This window comes from Gorilla gorilla, chromosome 22 (assembly GCF_029281585.2).
Source record: "Gorilla gorilla gorilla isolate KB3781 chromosome 22, NHGRI_mGorGor1-v2.1_pri, whole genome shotgun sequence".
NCBI classification, from domain to species: domain Eukaryota; kingdom Metazoa; phylum Chordata; class Mammalia; order Primates; family Hominidae; genus Gorilla; species Gorilla gorilla.
In genome coordinates, this window is record NC_073246.2 from 31448647 (window position 1) to 31468572 (window position 19926).

A 19926-nucleotide genomic window follows, 5' to 3' on the forward strand; every position below is an offset into this window, starting at 1 on the left:
ATATCTGAGTGATCCTGCAAATCTTCAGTTAGCTATTCCCTTCTCCAGGAAGCCCTTCTTGACCCAGCCCCAGGTTAAATACTTCCGAGGGCTCCTTAAGCTTCAGACTTCCTCTGAGGAAGTTCTAATCCTGCTTTGAGTAATATACTGTTTTTCATCTTTGTTTTATAATTAATTATGTGAGAACAGGGACTGATATGGTTTGGCTGTGTCCCCACCTAAATCTCATCTTGAATTTTAGCTCCCATAATTCCCACGTGTTGTAGGAGGAATTTGGCGGGAGATAATTGAATCATGGGGGCAGTTTCCTCCATACTATTCTTGTGGTAGTGAATAATTCTCATGAGATCTGATGGTTTTATAAGGGGTTTCCTGTTTTGCTTGGCTCTCATTCTCTCTTGCCTGCCACCATGTAAGATGTGCCTTTCACCTTCTGCCATGATTGTGAAGCCTCCCCAGCCATGTGGAACGGTGAGCCCATTAAACCTCTTTTTCTTTATAAATTACCCAGTCTTGGGTATGTCTATCAGCAGCGTGAAAATGAACTAATACAGGGACCATATCTGTTTTCTTCAGTATGGGACCCCCAGGACCTAGAATGGTGCCTAGAATGTGGCAAACACTTTTACTTTTTGAATGTATTTTTGCTTTCTGGTATCCTTTTCCAGCACACTTCACTAATGTTCTGAGTATCATTTAAACTATTTATAAAATTAGACTTTAGAACACAAAGATAAATTGGTTCACATAGTAACTAGATAACTTGGTATAAACTAAAAGTAATTTTTAAAACTCAGCCCAAAATGACTATGTTTGTCTAAACCAATAAGAAGAATTTTCAAAATAGCAAACTGCACGACTGACGACATACAGCAAACACACCTTTGCCAATGGGAGCAAGTAATGGGGAGCAAACCAAACTCAACTTGTTCTGGAAAAAAACCCTGTTGTTTTATTACTATTTAGAAAGCACACACAACAATTTATTGGGGAAAAAGAAAAAATTCAAAATAAGTGAGCATACAAATTTATTTTAAAAGAACTGGTGTCACTTCCCAAGTCATATCTATGTGAGCTTTTTAAACTTTTGAATTTCTTATATCTGTATTCATAATCAGAGTTATGGATATAGATATATGGAAACACATCACACACTCCTCAGAAATCCTTTCTCCAAAAATCTGTAGGGAATGCATCCTTTTTCTTCCTACAGGCGTTTCCTTGGATCACGCCACAGTCTCTTTTCTCTGAGTTCGTCTCTGATGACAAGTAAGGATACTTGTGAAGGAAGATTTCCCCTTAGTTCTTGACTTTTTCTTTATTTTTTTCTGATTCTTCAGTGAGATTCCCAGTTCTTCCATGATAGCGTTGAAAGAGAGACACTAGGGAACATGAGATACAGACCATCAGCTTAATTAAGCCTATCTCATGTGCCGTTGACCTGCCTCTTGCCTAGGTATTTATGAACACAAGATATTGGCTTGAAGGCAGCTCTGTCACAATTGGCCAGTTCCCATCACCTCCTCCTCCACCCGCTGGCCACCCACCTTTTCTAATCGGGGAAACTGAGATGGCAAGTTAGCTGGGCAAACTTTGGGATTTCATTCACAAATGCAGTAGTATAAAACTACCCAGTTAAAGCAAACTCAGGGCTCTCAAAATAGATAACTTACCTTTGCTGAGACACCAAAATAGAGTTAAATTAAGTCATTTCCCCCACTGAGATGATCCAAACATTGATAGGATTATCAAGGCATACGGACACTTCAGTAATGCTATAGAAAATGAACAAACCTTCTCTACACCAAGGCTTTGTTTTTTTCTCCCATGAAACCTTACTTTGTTCCTAAAATAAAATCTAATTCTTGATGACTTTCCTTTCTGATAAAAAAAAAGAAAAAAAAACAATTTTAAATTGTACATTTTCTCCAAAAAACAGAGATTCTGGCAGCAGCAATGATGCAGCTGTGGTCGAAATGAAAAATAATGTGGTACTGAACTTCACAGCAAAAACGATGGCATAATACAAAAGAAAATGGAAAACGGAATTATGATTGAAAAATGTTCTACATATACAGACAATATATATAATCTGCATTGCAATTATGCTATATCTGTTCACATGCATAGTACATAAATAGACCAATAAAACATAATTTGCTGTCATTTTTCTAGCCAAGATAAGACCTTTGAGTGAAAAATTCCTGCTCAGAGAAATTTCTGTGATGTCCTGGTTAGAGAAATTTCTAAAAAGTAGTTTTCTTTTTGATGAGGTCACTCTTAAAACATCCTCTAGTGATATAAGCCAGCACAGGAGGACAAAGGCAGCATGATTCCACTTATATGAAACATCTAAAATAGTCAAAGTCATGAAAACAGAGAGGAGAATGGTAGTTGCCAAAGGCTGGGAGGAAGGGAAATGGGGGCAGTTGCTGTTCAAGGGGATGTAAAGTTTCAATTATGCAAGATAAATAAGTTCTGGAGATCTTCTGTACAACATTGTGCCTATAGTTAATATCGTCTTGAACACTTAGACATTTTTAAGCAGTTAGATCTCAAGTGTTTTTACCACAATAAAAAAAAAAATCCTCTAAAAACCATAGCCTTTGGTAAAGGTTATAGAAGTGCAAGCATACTTTTTTAACCTTAGCACACAAAATGGATATGGTTGAAAGGCAAATGACAGTGTGCCACCAGGTAATGTGTCTAAGTTGTAACTGCCTTACAGGAAGAAATTTGTGTTCTATGTTTGCAAAGTACTAAACATCTAGTGTGTTTCTTGTGTATCAGCGTGCAACATGTGTATTTGAAAATGTTCGTTTTGTTCCAAAAATAACTTGATGTAGTTTAGAGAAGTAGTAGTTTTAATTTTTCTATTTTTAAATTTTTTCTACTTGATTTCAAAACCAGGCCTAGAATTTAGGTTCTAGGTGTAAACTATTGGCCTATCAGATGTACGTCTCTTAAAAAACTGGTTCTTTGAATAAAACTTTTTATCTCTTTTAAGCATAAGTGTTTATAGGATTTGAATTTCACTTCCATTTTCCTGTAATACAGAAACATAAAAACTCATGTCATGTGTGCTAATTTTCTTTCAAACAGTAAGTTGTGGCTTCAGTGAATTGGGAGGGATGTCATGCCATACAAAGAAAAACGTCAGAAAGTTTTTTATGAACTATACTTAAAAAATGTTATAGCAAGTACAGATGCTTCTCACTTACTATGGGGTTGTGTCCCAATACACACAATGTATGCTGAAAATATTAAGGAGAAATTGCATTTAATACACCTAACTTACAGTTTAGCCTAGCTTACCTTATACACTCATGGAACACTTACACTAGCCTACAGTTGGGCAAAATTATCTATCCAGCCCATTTTATAACACAGTGTTGACTCTGTCATATAATTTGTTTATTGAATACCGTGCTGAAAGTAAAACACAGAATGGTTGTATGGGCACTTAAAGTATGGTTTGTCTAGTCTGTGTATCCCTTCCGTTCCACTGCAAAGTCAAAAAATTGTAAGTCAAAACATCATGTCTTTATATCATGAATGAAATATAATAATTTGTTAACATTACACCATATAAAGCTTGTGTGTTGCTACTAAGAGCAAATTAATATTTTATAGTGTAGTTGTGATATATAGTATTGTATCAGAGTTTTGCAAACTTTGCTCAGAAATTTATTTCAATGGAAGAAATATTTTTGGCATTAAAATGGAAGGAACGAAAGGAGGAAAGAAAAGAGTGTCAAGAAGTTTGCAAACTTTATTACATATTATACCCTTTATATAGATGGGGAAATTTACTATTGGAGATATTAAGTAACTTACCCAAGAAAAAGAGCTTGCATTTGAACTCAATATATCTGGACTGCCCAAACCAAGAGCTTTCACGAGAAATCATCTACACATTACCTTTTAAAAATATTTTTTATCACTATAGATAGCTTTTTGTGAGTTTTCCCAAAAACCATTATGTTAAGAAATTCCAATCTTTCTGCTTTACTTGAACTCTCAAGCATTTGATTTTAGGCATGCCATTTCATTTTACATTGAAATCGCCCAAATGAATCTCTGACTGTGACTGTGACTGTGACACACACAGAGGAAGGTCTTATTGAAACCTCTTTTCCCTATTTTGGGTAGAAGAGTGGTCATAGATATTACCTGACAATCTGTTTCAACTAAGTTTATTTTTTCAAAAAAAGAACTCCTCCCCCAGATTTTAGACTGCCTTAAAGTACAACAAACATCTTTACTCTTGACTAACTCCAAGTATTTACTTCTTGCTGCTTGTGTGAGAGCAAATATAAACATAGTTTTATCAGTGGTCGGCTTTCTTGGTCTTTGGTTGCAAACAATGATTTCTTTTTGATTCTCACTTTGTCTCTGACTGTTGAAAAGAAAATGGCAAGATATTGGGGCTGACCTTTCTGCCTCCAAGTTTTTGCTGTAGTCACAAGGAAAGGTAACCTTTAAGGCCTCTCCCAGCCATGAGCTCGAGTAAACCACACATTCTTGGATCCACAGGAAATGAAATTGTGAAGGTCATCTTTCAGCCCAGAGTGGCTTGGGAGGGGCTCATATTCATTAATTAATTTGCCTTTTATGATCTCAGAATTAAGGATACATATACAGATTGAGCTTCTGAACTGGGACCAAAATGACAGTAGCTTTCTAAAACTTCTGTTTGTAGGCTTGGGTTTTTCATATTCACAGAGCCATAGAAACATTACTTTAAAGTATGTTGGTTTAAATTCCTAAATCCTACTTTCATGAGAAAGTATCAAACATAATGGCATTCAGCTAGCTGCCTTACTCAAGACGTACTGCAAAAGGAGGCGGGATACTCAGGTAGTATTTTCTGGTACTTTGCATACTGGAAAGTCCTCCAGTAGCCTGGATCTGGGGCCTGGATTAAAAATGTGATGGAGTTCACATTTCTAATAAATCTACACTTGCACTTGATTTTTCTTTTTTTTTTTTTGAAAGAGTCTCACTCTGTCACCAGACTGGAGTGCAGTGGTGCCAACTTGGCTCACTGCAACTTCTGCTTCCTGTGTTCAAGCGATTCTCCTGCCTCAGCAGCCCGAGTAGCTGGGACTATAGGTGCGCGCCACCACACGCGGCTAATTTTTGTATTTTTAGTAGAGATGTGGTTTCACCACGTTGGCCAGGATGGTCTTGATCTCCTGACCTCATGATCCACCCCCCTTGGCTTCGCAAAGTGCTGGGATTACAGGCCTAAGCCACCGTGCCCGGCCTACAAGTGACTTTTAATTACAGTTTAGAATTGGTGCCTGGTATCAGAATGAGTTTTAATTTCAGCTATACTTCCTAGTAGCCGGGTTACACTGGGCAAGGTATTTATTTTCTCTTGGACTCAGTTTCCTTATGTATAAAGTGAGACAATAGTAGAATCATTTTCATAGAGCTATTATGATAATTCAATGTACTGTTATATGCAAAACAGTCCAATGGGTGGCATATTTTAAGTATGCTCTTTCTTTAAAATAAAGTTTTATATACCATAGTATATATTTTAACTCTATGCCATTCATTGCACTTACGGTCTCTTTTTTTTTTTTTGTGGGAGAGATACAATGAAAAGGTTGATGGTTCTTTAATTTGAGCCATCTGATGTACATCTGTGCAGCAATTCCTTTGAGTTGCTTATACTAGTGTTTTAGTTAAAATAGTTCCCATAGGTGTTTAAAACATGAATTTTCAATGCCTATTACCACTTTTTTTTTCCAGTCCATGTTTCTGTGTCTATGTAGTTATAGGCATTATGACAACTTGTATTGTGCTTTATACATAGGCACTCCAACATCAGAAGGAAATAAAAGCTCACCACAGTCCCCGGCAATTTAAAAATTCCATCTCTGTGCTTATGAACCATCTATTAATACAATGAATCTTTATAATAATGTCGACAGAAAAATTCATTTACAAATGAATTTATAGTAATAAAGTATGTTCTTGCCGTTTATGCTGTTTCTGACATTATCCAAAAATAACGTAGAGTGTGTGTGTGTGTGTGTGTGTGTGTGTGTGTGTGTGTGTGACCTTTCCTTTAGAGGAAAGGAAATGGAGAAACACAAGTTAGTCTAGTAGAGATTGAAATAGAAACTTCAACTAAAACTCTTGGTTTTAGAAGGAGAGAGATTTGCTTGTTTATTTCAGTTTTGCAGAAAGTTATTTCTCTTCTCTGATTCCTCCATGCTTGTGGTGTGTCCCTAAGGAGCCCCTTTTCTTTCATATTCTGTCTTCTTTGTTTTCTTTTACCCTCCCTTTTGGTTTGTTTCTTTTTTAATTGCTGGCTTCATGGCACCTCCTTTGAATTAACCTCAAATGTTTGATTTCTTGATGCTTGTGTGAGCCTGAATATAAATTATATCTTCTCTTTACACCTTTATCCTTCCATTGCAAATGTTGCCCTGGATGGGGTGGGGGGGACTAATAAAGTTCTATTTGTTTTGTACCTAAAATACTCTGCCTCACGAAGAATGATTCAGGGGAAAATAACAATTTTTTTTAAGTTATAGATAAAGCTCTGGGAAAGAATTGGATTTGAGTTTGCAGTATTCAAAAAACTAGACTGTATGGAATTGGCTTTCGTACTGGTTGCAAACTTGACATCAGATTGTGAACGTCAGATTGATTTCTCATTGTAGACTTAGCATTTATACATTCACGTCTTTCATTCATTGGTAGGTATAGGTAAACATTTCAGAGAACTGCTTTGGATGCTTATACCCTTAAGGATTTTTCTGAGGAATTATTTTTCAGAAGCTCTGGCCTAGCCAATAATACAATACAAATCTTACATTTTGTATAGGTTTCTCCCTTTAATAGGCTCCTTATTCAAAGGCACTTGAAGTGCTCTGTGACACAGTCTGATAAATTTTCACATTACACATGGAAGAAAAAGGATGTAGGAAAAAGGAAGAAAGAGGATATTATTGTCATTGTATAGATATAAAACCTTGTATTTTATGTATAGACCTACCATAAGTTGAAAGCAAGCTATGATTTGGAGTATTTTTATAAAGACAATTTCAGTAAAATGTAGACTATTAAAGAAATAGTTTCCTGAAAAATAATGGGATTATTATTACTATTTTTTTTTGTCTTGGTCAAATTCCCGCTGTAGTTCTGTGGAGCCAGTGTCTCAATGATTATATTTTTTAAAGAAGGACAAAAACTTCACTTCCTTAACATTTTTTAACTCTAAACTCTAGTGTAGGAGCAAACCTAGGATGGTTTGAGGATACAGTCAGGAAAGTTTTTAAGGAATAGGAACAGAAGAATTGTATTTAGGGATTTGCAACATAGAGACTTGTACAGTCTGGTCACCTATCTGTCCACAGATTTCACTCCCTTCCAAGAGAATTAATGATCTAAGAGCAGAGGTCAGGCTTTAATCATCTCTCACTAATTATGTGAAGGCAGGTGGAAGGAGATTTTTGGAGTAGTTTTATGTGTACTATCCTTGTGGGAAGTTTTTGCATTCCAGAACTGAGGATTTGGGCAGCATTTCCTGTGGTTTGATCCATTTTCTGAGCGCATTCACAACCCATGTGCCATCTTTTATGCACCCATCCTTGGAATTTAAAAAAAGTGAATCCTAGAGGTTGAGTGTTGATCACCATATTAGCTTTTAGAATAGTGGTTATGTTGATTTGTGCCTGAGAGCTAATGAGAAAGCTGATTCTCATCTCCTGGGTCCGTGTAAAGAATGTTGGGGTGAAGGAAGTCTAGCCGCTGAAATAAAATGTACAAGTGTGGTCGCCCATACTAATCTCCACCTGTGACCCAGCAGCCACGTCTTGCCTGGCCCATTTTCTTGCACCTTTAAAGCTTTAAACTGGCTCCCCATGGGAAATGACTCTCGAAAGCCCCTGTCTTCCTTTCCTTTGGCTACAGCATGTAGACTTCATGAACTCCTTTTTCCTGTGTTTGTTAATGTCATGTTTTCATTACCTCCATGTTGTCTCTTCTGCTTTATTTAATTTTTGTTCCCACACCTGGGACCTGATGCCAACATCCTTACCATCTCGGATCCTAGATTTAAGTTTCTCTGTTTGCATGAATGCATGCCCTAGAATTCCTTGTTTTCCTAAATGAGCTCTTTAAACCATAAAAATATACCTATGAGGGTCACAGGGTTACTCCATGACATCAGATACACAAGTGTCTTCCTCCTGTTGTTCATCTTTATTTAAAGATTTCATTTAGAAACCTTATTCTCTCAATAGAAAAATAGTATATTTTTAAATGGCATTCACAATCCATATGGATTCTTAATTTTAAAAAATGATCCTTAAAACATTTTGCACATAAGGTGGCCACCCAGGGCTACCCAGTGCAAATTCCTGACAAGTAGGGGATGTGTAAGTTCATCCTCCTCTAACATTAGGGATAATGTCATGGAAAACTTTGAAAGGTGGAGTTAACATTGAGGCCCTGTAATATTTTGGTATTACTGTGCTTTTTTCCAGTTCTTCTGAATCCCAGTCCTTTTTCTCACTTTTCAAGTTACAGCAAGTGCTTTTATATGCATTATCTTCAGGGTAGAGATGATATAGAAAGAAAAAAGACTCAAATTTGGAGCTTTGAGCTTTTTAAATGGACTTTTGTGGATCTATAGAAGACGCTGCAGTCTTTGAAGCTATTAATTACAACAGTCAGGTGTTTGAAACAAGGAAAAGGCAGGTACTTTGAATTGTAAAAGTTTGACATTAAATATCAAGCTTAGAGCCTTCAGGACTCAGCCTATAGGACTGAGGATGGAGTGTAAAGAAAGGGTTGTCTTGTAGCTGCTCTCAAGGAGAAAAGTTCAACCAGGTGATGTGAGAATCTTGACCAAAGCCTAGATGCCAAGGGAGATCTGAGGAGGGGCACCTCCTCTGCCTTCTCTGGGGGCAAACTCCCATGCAGCCTGATAGGTGTGGGGACCTGAGAACACAGGGAAACCATAGCCCAGTCTCTGTCTCAGGCATTCAGAGGAGGCAGTTAATGGAGCAGAGAAGTGTCAGTGGGGTATGCCATCAGGCCAGCCTGAAACTGTCCTCTGAGACTCCCATGGCCTCCCAAGGGTGCTCCAGAGCAGCTAAAACATTTTCCTGCCCTAGAAAGGACACATGAATAGCTGATGGTATAAAAGGGAGCATGAAACATGGCCCAGTCCAGTGCTATGAGCAGAGAACAGAGAGAAATTCCTGCAGTGAGGATAAGCTTCCAGTGGGCCTTGTATACCTGGAAGTAAGCAGCTCTCCTTGCTTAAAAGTGGCAGAAATGTGGGTTTGTCCTTCAATCCAAACCACACAGTGCCTTTCTCCTCTTCAGAGTCACTGTCAGAGGCCACTGTCGCTTTGTGCCTTGGCCCTCTAGCTTCTCTCTGGCTTCCTGCACTGAAGGCCTGAGAGGATTCCGCATGGATTGGCTTTCCCTCACCTCATGGAAAAGGCTTGATTTTTTTGTTTTTTGTTTTTGTTTTATTGCATTTCAGAGGCTGAATTAGGGCCATAAAATAAACTTCCAAGAAATTCTTTGCATGCCCTTTCTCTACAGGGAATGGCACTACCTTTAAGCTAAACTGATTGTGATGTGTAGGGTGTTAGTTGTCCACAGTGCACGTATGCACTACACGCATAGCTTTCAGGGCCCTACCTTTAAGCTAAACTGACCATGATATGTAGGGTGTTAGTTGTCCACAGTGCACGTATGCACTACATGCATAGTTTTCGGGGTACCAGTTTATGCCTATGGTAGTGGGAATGCATTTTTCTCAAGCTACAAACTTGGATTTGCAAACAAATTATGTGATACTATTTAAAAAAATAGAACTCACCTTAGCTTAGAGGTTCCCCATCTGCTAGTGTGTCTTATCAACTCAAGGTAATTAATTCACCTTTGGTTTAAAATGCTTTCTTTTCGTTAATGTCTTAGTTAATGCAAGCCTCTCTCCACATTCCTTCTCTCTTCTCTGCTTTCCAAGGGTCAGCTGGGATAAGGAGAAGTGTCTAGAGGGCCCAGGATCAGCTAGTCCAAGGCCACCCTCTGTCATTTTGCCTTCCATGGGGATGTGACATCCTACTAGGTCATGAACACTGATTTCTGTCTCTGCTGTGCCCTCTGAGATGACCATGGTCCCACTGTGGTCTCTGTGTCACATCCACACACTCTGTGTCTTTCCTGCTGTAACCTCAAGTCTTCCAGTCCACTGGTTCTCTCAGCCCTTCCACACATGCCTCTTGGGTGAGAAGAGCCATGGATTTTTGGCTGTTTTCCCTGCTTTCTCTGAGATTGAGGAAGACACTATGTATGAAACATTCCATAGCTTCACTGCCTACATGCTGTTATTCTGCCATTCAGGAGACAGTGGCATACAAAATGTCTCTACAAGTCTTATCACCTCCTGGCCCTTCACCCTGTGAAGTAAAAATGGCATTTTCTGTCCAGGATTCCCTTTTAATTTTTCTGTGGTTTCTATTCTTCTTCATCCTCCCAAGTGTGAACTTGGCTCAGAGATGGTAAGTGGTTTAGGAATAGCCTCCTCACAGAGATTAAGGTAGTATCTAACCTTTGTGACTTTCCTCCAATTCTCTCTTTCCTAATGGTCAGAATCTGGTCTGGGGTAGGTAAATCAGGTAGTAAAATATCATCATCTCTGTTTCTCCAACCTTAGCCTTTTGGGTTTTGGCTCTGGCCAATTATAGATAAACTTTTCTGAATTATAACAACTTACATATTCAATGAAACATCTGGATCTTGCAATTAAAAACCATGGTTTCCAAGATTTTTCTCTGTGCTACAAATCTGCAAGGACTACTTAACATCTCAAAAGCTAAAAGTTTAACTCATTTTTAGTTTGAGAACAGTTCATATAAAAACTCCCATACTTGATGTTAGGAAGAAAGGTAGGGATAAAAACAATAGAAAATAAATGCACTCTGTCCTCTTTCTTTATTTCTCCTTGTCTGTCTTTAGAAGAAACACTAAGTTACACTTACAGAATAGAGAGAGTCTTCCTATGAGGTCCAGTCTCATTTATCATCCTCTTTTGTGAATTGTGAATGTGTATTCATTTCTACAGCTTCAAATAGCTTCCTAGGTACGTATCACTTTTTTGTTTTGTTTTACCTGGTCTATAGGCTCATTAAGGTCAAGAACAATTCTACTTCTGTAAACTTCACTCTGTCTGTAATGATTTGCTTATGATTCATTGGATGGGAACCTTCTTGCTTCTTGATGTCATGATGGCTAGTGGGGCCATTTTCTCTATATCCAGGGGAGGCCTTTCTGCCTTGAAGTACTGGCAGGACACAGTCATTCTGATGGCAATAAGAATTTCATGTGTCCAAGAGAGACACATAACCATATAAAGAAATGTAGAAACAAAAATCTCTTTGTATCACTGCTTCTATGTTTTTTGTTTTTATTTCCTTCCCATTTTCTACTAGAGTCAAACAATATTGTGGTTGGCAAAGAACTTCAAATGCAACTTCCTCATTCCACAGATGAAGAAACTGAGGTTGAGGGAAGTAAAATGACTTGCCAAAGACACACAGCCCTTTAACAGCGGTGTGGAAACCTGAGTTCTTGGCATGTGATTCCCAAGTCACCTGTCTATTGGGCCATGCCCATCATTCAGAGTTCGTTTGGTTGATAAGACAACATCAACTTGTACATTAGAAACGTTATTTCTAAATTGATGTTAATTGCTTCCTGGCTTTTCTAATAATTAATGAATATTTGAGTTTTCAGGCAAAGGAAAACCTCTTTGCACGATTACAAAAATAACCTAATTAAAGAGACTTTTGCAAAGCACTTGCTAAATAAGTTGATCAGACTCCAGAGAAATAGAACTGAAGACTCTTGGAAGCATCTGATAATATGCCAAGGAACACCGAGGAAAGATAAATACCAAGGTTGAGTGGGTTATCAAATGACAGTAATTTCTTGGTTCTTGTGCCTGGTAAACTGATCAGGACTGCTTTCATGTCTTAGGTTGAAAAATCAGAATATTTGAATATTTTAAGTCTAAACCCTCCAGTTGAAAAACTGGGGAGAAAGACAATTCTGGTCAAGTTAAATTAAAATATTTTAGTTGCTAGGGGGAAATACAGTAACTTTATTCCATCATCCAGGTCTTACTCATTTTTGTGTCTATCTGGATGTATGCATTGCAACATGGACACACATTGTTGTGTACTTTGGGCCATTAGCCGTATTTGGGCTGACAACAACAAAGTTCAAATTCTGCAGGGTTTCAAATTCACACACTGCATTTGTAATGTTGACTTTCTATCACAAGGATGTTCATATCTTTGCAAATAGAAATTCTTAGAAAATTTGCAAAATTTTCTAAGAAAATTTGATTTTCTTAGAAAAAGCAAAAATGATTTTCTTAGAAAAAGCAAAAATGATTTTAAAATGCTTGTGCATATGGACATAAAATTCCATAACTGTGAGAAGCATAATGAGATGTTTCCTAAAGGCAAGTTAAAACTGCAGCATCAAGCAGAATTTTTTTTTTATTATCTACAAGAGTTAATTAATAATACCATTTGGCACTGTTAGATGTTCAGAAAATAGTCTAATAAGTAAGAATGCTTTGCTTTCCTTTTGCTGTTAAAGGCTGTTCAGACTCTCTAAATTGCTTACTAGTAAATAGACCTTGTGGTATAAGGGTCATGTGCTTGGAAACTAATTGGGATTCATTGTAGTACTGCATTGCCACAGATGGCTCATACAGAACATAATATAATACCAGTCAAATGCAGTGAGGTATTTGGAAATAATTTTCCTTGGATAGGTTTATAATCATATGATCCAGCTGATTTTCCCAACGGCAAGATTCCTACCCACCATGTATTCCTTAAATAGTTCCAATTTTGCTTGAAAAACTCTCTAAAATAATTCAATTTATAATTTTAGTTTAAAACAAAGTAAAATATAAAGCTTAATTTTTTTTCCCTTATTTCATTAGGTTAGAAGCAAACTTATTAGGAAACAAATTAGACAACACTATGTTTCATTGCTGTTGATGCATTTGTTCAGTCTTTGTTTGTTTGTTTATTGATTTATAGAGATGAGGTCCCACCATGTTGCTCGGCTGGTCTTGAACTCCTGGGCTTACAGGTGTGAGCCGCCACTACCAGCCACTTGTTCAATCTTTTAATGCCTCCCTGCTCTCTCCTAAGCTTAAACAGTATTTTTCAAAGTATAATCCACAGACAATCTGTTATTATTTAACAAAAACTCATGCTCAACAGCTAATCTGAGATAAAATTAGTAAAACCACTATATTCAAGCTAGTTTTAATAAAAACTCATGTTTACTATCTACTTTTAAATAATGCAACTACCGTTAGGATTGTTGGGAAAAAAAAATGTACGAAAAGCTATTTAAAAAATTAAAAATAAAAACACCCTTGTATTGGAGATCCTTTTAAGAAGGAATCATGTATGTGACTTAATTTGGGAAAAAACAGCTACGTTCAAGCTAATTTTTATGAAAACTAATGTATACAACTAGTTTTAGTCATTCACTTTCAGGCTTCATTGTAAATGCAGATTCCTGGACTCTTCCTACTGAGGAGAAACGTCGGGAGGTAGAGCCTGTAAACAGCAGTTTAGATAATTTCCCCAGGTGGTTCTGATTTACACCAAAGTAGGAGAACTAATAATGTAAACATAAAGCTTGAAAAAAAAAATTTTTTTTTCCTTTCATATTCAAGTCGTTTGTTCTACAGTTCGCTTGAAATGCAGTGGTTTCTGGTCGGGTCACTGTGGTCTTAGCATCCATTGACATGATGGCAAGAACTGGTTGAGAATCAGTATAAAGGGAGAAAGAGAAGAGTGTGGGCTGGGCGCGGAGGCTTATGGCTGTAATCTCAGCACTTTGGGGGGCCGAGGCGGGTGGATCACCTGAGGTCAGGAGTTTGAGACCAGCTTGGCCAACATGGCAAAACTCCTGTCTCTACTAAAAATACAAAAATTAGCCAGGCGTGATGGCACACGCCTGCAATCCCAGCTACTCAGGAGGCTGAGGCAAGAGAATTGCTTGAACCCAGGAGGCAGAGGTTGCAGTGAGCCAAGATGGCGCGACTGCACTCCAGCCTGGGCGACAGAGAAAGACTCCATCTCAAAAAAAAAGAAAAAAAAAAAAAGAAGAGTGTGAAGACAGTAAGTACTCGAGATTTCTCCAGGAAGGAAGGGTACGGAGAGAGTGATAAACTGTCTACTTGATAATTCTGAGTTGATCTAGCTCTCTAGTTTTACAACTAATCATGATATCAATTGAATATCATAAAATTTCCGCCTCAAAGCTGTGCAGGTTTTTCCTGAATTCTAAGTGGAAAGGGTCTGTCAGATTGAATGCCGAACATGTGTTGTACATACTGCATAGGATTAGTGGCTCTATCTCTGCAATCAATCAAGCAATCAACAGCAATAATTTATTGAGTTCTAATTATAGACATAAGTTTGTGCCTTAGCTTAGTGGTTCTCAGCGTTTCCCGCACATTAAAATCAACTGGGCATCTGAAAAAATTACCATTGTCATGCCCCAACTAATTAAATTAGAATTTCTAGAGACGAGGTCCAGAGCTTCTACTATAGATCTTCACATATTACCAATTTGGGTCCTTCTTCCGAGTGCAGTGACCTCTGCCATTGATTTATAATGCTTGTACAAGAAAAACTGCTCTTAGAGATAGAGCTTGAGCCTCTAAATTAGAAAACCAATTTTCTAAACCAGATTCCATTTTAAGATGCTTGATAAATTTTAGTTACTGCCCATGTGACCAGAGAACAACACTTAGTTTCTCCAGAAGATACCAACAGTTGTTAACGGATATATATTAACAGGACTTTTATTAATTATTTCATTTTCTATGCCATGATTTTATTTAATTATCATAGTAAATGTATAAAGTCCATAATATTACCTTCATTTTAGAAGTAAGAAAATTGAGGCTTAGAAATTTACTCTAAAGAATACATAATTATTTATTGAGTGGCTACTATGTGCCAAGCACAATGCAAGATGTTTTGTACACTATTATGGGATGAGATTCACATGATCATACCTGTGTTCCCTTGAGGATGATCTGTGGAACACTGGTCTGTCAAGATGCTGTGGGGAAAAAAATCTGCAATCTAATAGGCTTGAGAAGTGCTGAATACTTTTCTACTTTGTTGAAAATTCTCAATGCGCAAAAACTTGTGACGCACACTGAGATAGCATGTAGTAAAGGAACATTTAGAGTGACGCTCTATGGGTTATTTAACTATGAAAATTCTATTTGAGAAACATTTGCCAATTGAACACATTTTGAAAAACACCCCTACAAAACTTTGTGTTCCAGAAATTTTGTCCCACTGCTACATATTAAGAAATTGAGACTGAGAAATTTGGTAACTTGCCTGCAGTCATTCAGCGTGTGGCTCTGCTAGAACCTGAATCTAAGTTTGGCTGTTTTAGAAAATTTTCCTCAGCTTCTAAAATCTATAACTACAGGCCAATGATGGATATCTACTTCTCTGTTAGTAAAGCTGAATTTAAATTGTTGAAAGGATCAAATGTAATGTATGTGAAAACATTTTGAAAACTATAAAATAATACATAAATATCAGAATTAGGTAGTATACAGTCTAAAGTAGTATAGAAATATTAACTTTTGAAAGAGATCATTTCTTTATCCAAATCTCTGAATTACACTTTTAAGTAATAGTCTCTGCAGAAAGTTGTTTTGTCAGTTATTGTTAATTTTGATTGTCAATACTTCATCAATCACACTTGAACTCTTTTGGTAGCATTTTTGGTTTATTAAATTGTCTTTGGGAGAGTAAACTTATGAAATTTGTGGTTTCTATATACTGAATACATGAAATATGAAACTAAGAATAATGTCATATTCACCCCAACATCTGATTCTATTGATTATGAAAATGTGAACTCTGACCTGGGACAAATAGTATGTTGCTTCTAGTTTAATAATAATAAAACAATGTTAGTGTAATTTATGATATTTTCTTTAGAGTACATTTCTTTAAAGAAGGAAGCAAAGCTGAGAAACAATCAGGACAAGAGTCAACTAGTCAACTTTCCTGAATATGCTTTACTAGAGAAATATACAGTTGATTGGAGAAGCCTGTGGCTTCCAAAACTGGGAGCCATTTAAAGCTAAGCAAAGAGAAGGTAAAATGCTGTATGATTGCACAGATGGCATATCTCTACTTCAAGGAATGTGCTTTAGGGGATTTCTTGATATGTCAAAAGATAATCCCATTAAGAAAAGAATAAAGACCAACTGATCCCATATTTAGAAAAGATGAAACACACCTTCAACTCTCTTATTCACTAGTGAGGAATCATCAGATATTCTCTGTCACAACAAATTAAATGTGCAAGAGGTTTTTTATGTCACCTGGTTGAGTTAGCATGGGAATTATTTATAGCACTTTGAATGCAGATGGAAAATGAATCTACAGAGATCTGTAACTAATGTGTATGGACATTCTTTCCTTTATTTTTTCCTTCTTGCCCGTTTCCCCAGAATACTTTAAATGAATTAATAATAATGATGGATCCAAAGAAATAACTGTGAAAATGGTGATGTTCAGAAAAGATTGTTCCAAGAACAACCCCTCTATCTAGGGTAAGTGGGAAGGAAGTGGAATAACATCTCGTAGAAAGATGTTCATCAATGCAAAGTGAGTGGTAAATAGAAATGAATTAGTACATAGCTTAGGACTTTGCTGGGATCTTCAAAGAAGTACTATATAGCTTGAAAAATATCACCATTCCTTAGAGACTCAGAACCTACAGAAGACTGTTAAATTCTACAAGTAAATGTTATTTAAGAGTTTGAGGTTAATGAATTTCTGCCCAGGAATTATTCTTGACTGTGTTGTTTCCATGAGTGATGTTCAACATAGCTAGTGCTCTTCTGTGACACCAGAGGTTTCAAGTTTAGTTTTCTTTCTGTGGATCATGGTTTTTAAATCTTTAAATGCTAAGACACTTTTGAGTCTTTGTGTAAATAATACATTTTAAATCGTGGAATCAATTTCAATTAAAAATTAACATTGTTATGGAGTTATGTGTGTACTGTTGAAAAGGTAAGGGTTTTGGGTAGTTTGAAAATATGCAGATCTACACAATATATGAGACAGGGAGAAGAAAAGAGGAGGGAACAAAGTTCACAAAGATGAAAAGAAGTCCATAGAATTAGCATCTTGTTTCCATGCTTTGCCCTGTTGAAAGTCTGCATCTCCTTTTTCATGAAGGAAGAGTTACTTATTTTTAATGCATGAAGATAGAACTAAGATGATGAGTGGGACAGAGAAGATTCCTGTAAATACACATTTCTAGAAGTCTTTATACCCCTAATATGCCCCTGCTTCAACATACAGTGCAAGTCTCTTTCCAGTGTATTCATTTCAATGTCTAGAATACATGAGTTTTGCTATCCTAAAGGAATAGAGAATTGTGGCTATTTATGCTTAGCAAATACAAATATCAACAACACCAATTAGCAAAAACATTTTCTACTGGGCACACTTTTTTTTTTTTAAACTGATTACACAGTATGAACTGAGGACTGTTTTCGAATCCCTCTCTCCTCTCGAATTAATTTACCACATTCTAAATCCGTAGATAAAGTGGTTCCAGAAGTGGAGTTGGTTGGATGGGTTTGCTTACATTGCAGTCCATAAAAGAAACAAAAAGCCTTGCATGCAAAAGAAATGAGAAAAAAATATAGAAAAATGAATAAATCAGAAGCAAGAATGAATGTTTAAATGAAAATTTACATCACATGAAGCTGGCAACTATGAAAAGCACATTAAAGCATCATATATACAAGCTTTTATTTTTCAAATTAGTTGCATAAAACAAGACACCTCAAGAGCAAATTGAAAGTTAAAGCAGATCAGTTCATTCTCCCTTTGAATTAAAGAAACAGCTTCTTATAACAAGAGCTTTGGAAAGGGGTGTTCATTGTTGTCACAGTTGCCTTGTAATTCTGGGGAAGATTTTCATGTGAAACCAGGTTATAATGAATCATCCCCAGTTTCGGGCCCTTAAGGAGGGCTTCCACTTAAAGAAAGTGGATCTATTACCAGATTATTAATCAGAACCAGCCACATAATTTACAGGGTCCAGTGCGAAATGAAAATATGGGACACTTTGTTCAAAAATTATTTAGAATTTCAAGATGACAGGAGAGCATTAAACTGGCTCTGTCATTAATAGTCATAGTCTTAAAATTCTAACAATATTTAAAAATTGAAAGGGGAGCCTGATTCACTATGATGACCATAAACTTTATATTTTGTTTATTCTAGCATGGTTATGAAGGAATTATCTTAAATCGCAATCAGCTTTTTCAAAAGAGTGTAAGTTGATTTCCTTCAAAAATGGTTTGATTTCCTTCAAAAATAAAAGTAGTAGGCAAAAATGGTCAACTACTAAAATTGTCCCATACTCCCAAACACAATTTAGAAAAATAAAGTCTCATATACATTGCATTTTCATTTTGTATTGTTTATGACATTCTTGGCAAAAAAAAATTTGAGGTGATATATCCTTTTACAAATCTTACTTTGATAGAAGTGTTCAATTTCGTAGTATGACTTTTACATATTTATATAAATTGTTTTGCATTAGTACATGTGCTCAGAATCTATACTTAAGGGCTGGTAACATTTCTGTTAAATATCTTTTTATATCTTTTCCAATTTTGGATTTATTTTTGCCTTTTTCCATCTAGGGCTTCTATCTTACGAGCAAACAACAGTTCAAAAATTAACTGAGTTTGGAATTTCTGCACTGTCTTTCCAAATAATGCTAATTGGATTTAGTGTATAAGCCCCTTCCTTGTCGTTAATAAATGTTGGACCTGCAGTGCCCACAGCACCTGGCAGGGATTCAATAGCTCTTTGCTCTAACTCAAAAATGGCTCTTCTGGGCATCTAATTCAATAGACTGAAAAAGAGCAAACATCCTTAAAACCCCCAAACTTAAGACAGATAATGCAAACTATAAACTAACCAGTCCTAGAAAGAGATGACTCACCTGTTCAATATCATTATTCTTCCGTGATTTGTATATGAATTCTCCAATAGCTACAAATACAGAAAGGACCAGTCCGGCAGCCAGAACAATGAAGATGCCTCCAATATTTTCCACTCCCAGGGCACTGGCTTCTTTGTTGTCTTCCTCGGGGCAGCCATTCCCACGCCACCACTTCTCTTTCATCATATGCAGCTTCCCTTCTTCTTGGAGTTGAAGAATAGCAATGGTAATTTTATCCCGGTAAGGAGAACCTGGAAGTAAAACCATCTGGATATTGGTCACCAAAATGTTGAAGAAGACATCCAGAAGTATTCTTAATTATCATCTTAGTGATAACTATGTTATGGCTGTTGTGAGACCCCAATCCACAAATTGACTTGCAAAGGACAGGAAAGTTCAATCCTATATTTTGAAGGCACTATATAATTGGAAAGAAGACAGCTGACATGTTGTGATTAACTTTGGCCCCGATTGTTTGCTCCTTTTAAATAAGGAGAAGCAAAGCTAGGAATTCTATGACATGTCTTTGTTTCTGGTGAGATCATTATGAGTCTTTTCACATGTCAAGAGATTTCACTATGCAAGCTAAAAATAAAATTCTAAGCCCCCATTGACTGAACGACCCTCTTTTGTAACCAAAGGGACCCCAGAAAAACCTTAAGAACTTAGTTTGCAGCCATACCGGGATGGGAGGTCAGACAGAGCAGTCTATTTGTGGCAATAAGATATCAAATTATAAACAGAAAGGAAGGCCATGCCAGACAAGGGTTAAGTCACACAGCCTTGGACTTAAAAAATAAACTATGTTCCAACTGCTACAAGGCTTTT

At 36.7% G+C, this 19926-nt stretch overlaps 1 protein-coding gene across 6 annotated transcripts in view; it reads right to left on the reverse strand.

The window, feature by feature from the left end:
- Positions 1-929: 929 nt before the first annotated feature.
- Positions 930-19926, reverse strand: part of GRIK1 (glutamate ionotropic receptor kainate type subunit 1) — a 399715-nt gene continuing 380718 nt past the window's right edge. For 2 of the 6 annotated variants that reach the window (XM_055373865.2, XM_055373864.2), the window contains 3 exons: positions 19099-19349; positions 1795-1881; positions 930-1382 (listed from right to left, as the gene is read on the reverse strand). In XM_055373865.2, coding sequence (XP_055229840.1) covers positions 1227-1382; positions 1795-1881; positions 19099-19349 — 494 coding nt within the window. In that variant the 3' untranslated portion in view covers positions 930-1226. Of the gene's footprint in view, positions 1383-1794; positions 1882-14501; positions 17753-19098; positions 19350-19926 lie in introns of those variants that run through there. The other 4 variants (XM_055373867.2, XM_055373866.2, XM_055373868.2 and 1 more) reach the window with 2 other exon arrangements.